General features: G+C 42.5%; 1 protein-coding gene across 1 annotated transcript in view; it reads right to left on the bottom strand.

The window, feature by feature from the left end:
- Positions 1–289: 289 nt before the first annotated feature.
- The window catches only part of LOC129858224 (SAM and SH3 domain-containing protein 3-like), a 14,467-nt gene continuing 7,958 nt past the window's right edge, over positions 290–6,798 (bottom strand). Inside the window, exons 4-8 of the mRNA XM_055927274.1 lie at positions 4,895–5,033; positions 4,436–4,593; positions 2,456–2,674; positions 2,027–2,171; positions 290–1,200 (exon numbers count right to left, since the gene is read on the bottom strand). Coding sequence (XP_055783249.1) covers positions 956–1,200; positions 2,027–2,171; positions 2,456–2,674; positions 4,436–4,593; positions 4,895–5,033 — 906 coding nt within the window. The 3' untranslated portion in view covers positions 290–955. The remainder of the gene's footprint in view (positions 1,201–2,026; positions 2,172–2,455; positions 2,675–4,435; positions 4,594–4,894; positions 5,034–6,798) is intronic.

The raw sequence follows: 6,798 nt of genomic DNA, 5'->3' as shown, positions 1-6,798 counted from the left end.
GGTTAATTGACTAGGAACTGTTTTATTTCAAATTGAATACAGAAAAGTCTACCAAACAAATATGACAGGAAATACAGATTTTTCTTATTTACAATGATGGCCTACGCTGGGCCAATTGTACGCCGCCCTATAGGACTCCCAATCATGGCCGGTTGTGATACAGCCTGGATTCGAACCAAGGTGTCTGTAGTGACGCCTCTAGCACTGAGATGTAGTGTCTTAGACTGCTGCGCCACTCGGTAGCCCTTTAGCTTTGGTGGTGTCAAATGTGTAAAAGTTAGTCCACATATTCATGGTTTTATTTCAGTTTATTTCCCAAATAACAGATGAAAAAACATGCATGCAAAAAAACATTACACATCAAACAATTAAAATGTTAAAAATGAACAGAGAACTTGACAGAATAAATGATTTTTTTTAAAGTTACAGAAAATGTATATTTCCTACCTATACATTGATGGGAATATGAAATACGTGACCATATCAGGTCAGAAACACATAGAAAAATATTACAGTTTGTATGTCCTCACTAAGGTCTTTAATATCCATGTCAGAACTAATAGTTTCCTGGAAAGATGACAAGAAGGCTCTGAGTTTATACAAAATCCACTCAGGCCTGCTCAAATGACATGGCATCAGTGAAAAGGATGACACTTGCGCAATCAATTCATATTTACAGCTTGACCACACCAAGCTTTCCAAAGTCATGTATTCTTCCAAAACATTTCCAATAGTTACTGGTGAAGCTCCGGCTGCAGCCTTGTGACCTTTGTTTTAAAAGTGTGCAGGCCACAAATGAAAAGAAACTCCCTCTCAATATATATGGCTTAATCCTGATTATCACTCAATTCTGATAGTTTGAATCAATTAACCAATTGTCGTTGGCTTTTGATAAATGTCCATCAGTACAGTCAACCAACCAAGGCTCATCAATTCCAGAGCCTCTCTTCAGTTTTCAGGTGACCACCACGTCCACTGTAAGCTCCTGCAGTTGCTCCTCAACAGAACTCAGCTGACTCTCCTCAACCTGGTGCTGCTCTGGCTCCTGGTTAGACTTCTGCTCTGTACCTGGCTCTCCCTCTGGTTCATGGCGCCCGTTCTCCAGGTTTTCTGTGCTCTCGAAGCAGCCCGAGTCCCTGGGTACATCACCCTTCTCCTCAACGCTACTTACCTCCTCCTCTGGCTCAGACTCATCATCCGCTGAGAGGGACAAAGACAAGACAACCATCACCATTAATACAGCAGGGTTAACCATCCCTTCAAGTGTTGGTACAAATGCCATTATTTCAGTATGTGCTTCTAACGTTTTGACTTGACTTTTAAATTGCCTTTAAAAGTCAAGTGCAGAGCGATGTCAGTGCAGTGTGGTTCGTTTGAATCCTGGCCATAGTGTATGTAATTAGAACAGGGCTAGAGCTGCTAGCCCCTCAGGCTAAGGGCCAACCAAGTGGTTATGTTCCGAGCAGAGGAAACAGCTAGAGAAAGGTGTTTAAATGAGGGCTAATGATATGGCTGGAGGAAAGAGAGCTCCCATGTCAAAAGTGTTTCTGAGGGCCAAATGGGGTTTCCTACAGGCCAATGAGCACAACGAGAAAATGTGAGCAGAATGTTGTACCATTACTGTACAGTGAGCTTCATAAAATGAAGCTAATTAGCGAACAGTTTTCCCGGAAAGGAGAGAAAGCTGATGATAGTACAGAGAAAGCTGGTGATAGCACTGTACAGAGAAAAGAGTACACTTCTAGACCTTGCTGAAAATGTCCTGCATTACATTACATCTTGAAGTACCACATAAGAGGCTATGAGGGAGGCTCCCAAGTAGAAGATAAAATTGACTGTATATACAAATAAATATACACAATTTGCTGATTGACTACAAGTACATTATTGCATCGACTAGCTGCAGTAAATACTGATATCTGTGTGTGGTGGGCCTCGTGTAGGTGTGTTTCTGTGTGATCATAATGTGATCATGGGTCTCCTATAGTGCGAGTACGTTATTATATGGAATGGATAGTGGACCTACATTCACGCAGCAGCTCAGTAGCAGTCAGGATCTTTGAACGTTGTTCAGCATCTGTGATGTTGAGCTCATTGAGGTGGGACTCCTTCAGTCCGCCAAAGTCCTCCAGGCTCTGGAAGCCATGCATAGACAGCAAAGAGCCCAGCTCCTGAACAACAGAGAGAAGCATCACATTAATATTACACAACATCCAAACAGAAAGGTTAATTGACAGGGAATTCTGAGAGCTTCGAATGAATTGCAATTATATGATTATATGATATTAATTATATGTATTTATCCAATTTCACTAAGGTCTTTATACAGCTCTCAGTGTTTAAACTCTTCCCATCTCAACTGATCCAAGTTAGTAATGATTGCTCTTTGATTGCGTTCTCTAAGCCACCTGTCTATTTGAATCTCTGTGAGATTAAGAGGATATGATTGTCTTACGATGAGACCGATCCTCTCCAGAACTTCCTCCAGGGTCTGGGGCTTGTCTTTGGCCGTGGAGCGGCGGTTCTTGCCGGAGCACCTCTTCCTCATGGGCGGTGTGGCCTCGTCCGGTAGGATGTTGACGTAGATGAACTTAAAGGTGCCCACCTTGTTGTTGAGCTTACCCGTCCATGTGCCCACCGGGTCTTTCTCAATTATCTGGATGATGTCACCTTTCTGCAGGAGAAACAGTGAATGATGACTACATCCATCCAAACATGATCTGACACGACTCCAACACCATCATTAAGTTTGCAGACGACACAACAGTGGTAGGCCTGATCACCGACAACGACGAGACAGCCTATAGGGAGGAGGTCAGAGACCTGGCCGGGTGGTGCCAGAATAACAACCTATCCCTCAACATAACCAAGACTAAGGAGATGAGTGTGGACTACAGGAAAAGGAGCACCGAGCACAACCCCATTCTCATGGGGGCTGTAGTGGAGCAGGTTGAGAGCTTCAAATGCCTTGGTGTCCACATCAACAACAAACTAGAATGGTCCAAACACACAAAGACAGTCGTGAAGAGGGCACGACAATGCCTATTCCCCCTCAGGAAACTAAAAAGATTTGGCATGGGTCCTCAGATCCTCAAAAGGTTCTACGTTGCAACATCGAGAGCATCCAGACTGGTTGCATCACTGCCTGGTACGGCAATTGCTCGGCCTCTGACCGCAAAGTCCTACAGAGGGTAGTGCGTATGGCCCAGTACATCACTGGGGCTAAGCTGCCTGCAATCCAGGACCTCTACACCAGGCGGTGTCAGAGGAAGGCCCAAAAATTGTCAAAGACCCCAGCCACCCCAGCCACAGACTGTTCTCTCTACTACTGCATGGCAAGCGGTACCGGAGTGCCAAGTCTAGGACAAAAAGGCTTCTCAACAGTTTTTACCCCCAAGCCATAAGACTCCTGAACAGGTAATCAAATGGATACCCGGACTATTTGCATAGTGTGTCCCCCCAATCCCTCTTTTTAAGCTGCTGCTACTCTCTGTTTATCATATATGCATAGACACTTTAACTATATATTCATGTACATACTACCTCAATTGGGCCGACCAACCAGTGCTCTCTTATATTGGCTAACTGGGCTGTCTGCATTGTGTCCCACCCACCAACACCCTCTTTTACACTACTGCTACTCTCTGTTCATCATACACACAGTCACTTTAACCATATCTACATGTACATACTACCTCAATCAGCCTGACTAACTGGTGTCTGTATGTAGCCTCGCTACTTTTATAGCCTCGCTACTGTATATAGCCTGTATATATATATATATACTGTATATATCTTTTTACTGTTGTTTTATTTCTTTACCTACGTATTGTTCACCTAATACCTTTTTTGCACTATTGGTTAGGTAAGATCTACACCTGTTGTATTCAGCGTACGTGACAAATCAATTTTGATTTGATTTGAGTTACATATGTTTGTGGTATATGTCACTCTATACTTCACTGAGCTACTCTACTACTACTGTAATTGTATAATTCACATAGCTACTCTAATACTACAGAAATTGCATACTTCACTGAGCCACTATAATCCTACAGTAACTGTATACTTCACTGAGCTACTCTAATAATACTATAATTGTATACTTCACTGATCTACTCTAATTCTATACTTCACTGAGCTACTTTAATACTACTGTAATTGTATACTTCACTGAGCTACTGCAATACTACTGTAATTATGTTATATGTCTAATCTGATCAGCGTTCAGTAAAATTGCCTCCTATAGAGAGTCAGCCACGGATAATGACTAAGGAACCATTCTTTTATTTCACAATCTGTTAACAAGTTCCCTAGGGAGGGTCTTACTTGGTAGTCTGCCTGAACCAGTATAAACGCTGAGGGTACCGTCAGTCTGGTTAAACCAGTATAAATGCTGAGGCTAACTTAAATCTGGTTAAACCAGTCGACTTACTTGGAGCTTGAGGGACTCAATGTCGTAGGGGCTGGGGATGAAGTCTGTGTGGACGCGGGCGCGACCACAGAAGGGGCCTGTGTAGGGAGGACTGGACTCCTCCAGCCTCATGCTGTCTCTCTGGCTGTAGCCACTGTCTAGGCTCTGGCGGTCCCCACCTGCAGCACGCATAGACAGACAATCGCAGGCATTGTCAGCTTGTCTAACAGCCTTACAGTTCCATGAAGGGTTTCCCTGAAAATAAGAAGCTGAACCATACTCAAAGTTTATAGCCATACCCATTCCAAAATTCCCAAGCTTGTGGCTGTGCCATGATTGGTAATGGGAGTGCCCAGCAACCCTGGACATGTCTACGATTAAAATTCATATCTACTATGGGCTTCTGATTTGAATGTAGTGAGGGTTAGCTTGATGTACTTGACTTGTTAGACAGGTTCAATAAAATATATTTTAGTTTACACCCAGAGAGCTGGCGAGAGAGGGGGCTGTGGATGGTGTCCTCTGAACCTGTGGAGCACATGGAGGTCCTATTGCCTGCTGTCAGGTCTGGCATCCAGTCTGTGGTGGGGGACGGGGAGCCCTCCTCACCACTTTCCCCCTGTACATAGAGGATATTGATTAGTATTCAACAACAGACAGCGCATTCAGGTCAACATTTGTCCTAACCATAGACATACTGTATATTCATTATACAATATACATATATTTTCATTATATACAAATTATTTCGTTATATATATGTCTGGCCCTAAAATGAGGCTATAGTACATATACAGACAGCTTTCTGAGGGCCATACATCAGAAAAGTCTCCAAAGTAGACTGTGTTGTAGTGTGGCCTCATATGGTAGAACATCTTGTAGCTGTGAAAGCCTGAACCTTTTTGGATGCTGTTTGAATGTGACCACTAAGGGGAGACATTGTCAACCTTTTGAACATTTTCAGGCAAAGAGGTACTGATACATATACAGTTGAAGTCAGAAGTTTACATACACCTTAGCCAAATACATTTAAACTCAGTTTTTCACAATTCCTGACATTTAATACTAGTAAAAATTACCTGTCTTAGGTCAGTTAGGATCACCACTTTATTTTAATAATATGAAACGTCAGAATAATAGTAGAGAGAATTATTTATTTCAGCTTTTATTTCTTTCATCACATTCCCAGATGGTCAGAAGTTTACATACATTCAATTAGTATTTGATAGCATTGCCTTTAACTTGTTTAACTTGGGTCAAACGTTTTGGGTAGCCTTCCACAAGCTTCCCACAATAAGTAGGGTGAATTTTGGCCCATTCCTCCTGACAGAGCTGGTGTAACTGAATCAGGTTTGTAGGCATCCTTGCTCACACACGATTTTCAGTTCTGCCCACAAATTTTCTATGGGGTTTGAGGCTTTGTGATGGCCACTCCAATACTTTGACTTTGTTGTCCTTAAGCCGTTTTACCACAACTTACGAAGTATGTTTGGTGTCATTGTCCATTTGAAAGATTTGCAACCAAGCTTTAACTTCCTGACTGATGTCTTGAGATGTTGCTTCAATATATCCATATTTTTCCTTCCTCGTGAAGCCATCTATTTGTGAAGTGCACCAGTCCCTCCTGCAGCAAAGCAGGTTTAAATCAGACCAGAGGACATTTCTCCAAAAAGTAAGATCTTTCTCCCAATGTGCAGTTGCAAACCGTAGTCTGGCTTTTTAATGCCGGTTTTGGAGCAGTGCCTTCTTCCTTGCTGCGCGACCTTTCAGGTTATGTCGATATAGGACTCGTTTAACTGTGGATATAGATACTTTTGTACTTGTTTCCTCCAGCATCGTCACAGGGTCCTTTGCTGTTGTTCTGAGATTTATTTGCACTTTTTGCACCAAAGTACGTTCATCTCTAGGAGACAGAACGCGTCTCCTTCCTGAGCGGTATGACGGCTGCGTGGTCCCATGGTGGTTATACTTGAGCACTATTGTTTGTACAGATGAACGTGGTACCTTCAGGCATTTGGAAATTGCTCCCAAGGATGAACCAGACTTGTGGAGGAGCACAATTTTTTTTCTGAGGTCTTGATTTTCCCATGATGTCAAGCAAAGAGGCACTGAGTTTGAAGGTAGGCCTTGAAATACATCCACAGGTACACCTCCAATTGACTCAAATGATGTCAATTAGCCTATCAGAAGCTTCTAAAGCCATGACCATGGAATTTTCCAAGCTGTTTAAAGGAACAGTCAACTTAGTGTGTGTAAACTTCTAACCCACTGGAATTGTGATACAGTGAATTAGAAGTGAAATAATCTGTCTGTAAACAATTGTTGGAAATATTACTTGTGTCATGCACAAAGTAAATGTCCTAACCAACTTACCAAAACTATAG

Source organism: Salvelinus fontinalis, chromosome 6 (genome assembly GCF_029448725.1).
Source record: "Salvelinus fontinalis isolate EN_2023a chromosome 6, ASM2944872v1, whole genome shotgun sequence".
NCBI lineage: Eukaryota > Metazoa > Chordata > Actinopteri > Salmoniformes > Salmonidae > Salvelinus > Salvelinus fontinalis.
Note: the sequence above shows the minus strand (reverse complement) of the source record. Positions and strands in the feature narration are given on the sequence as shown.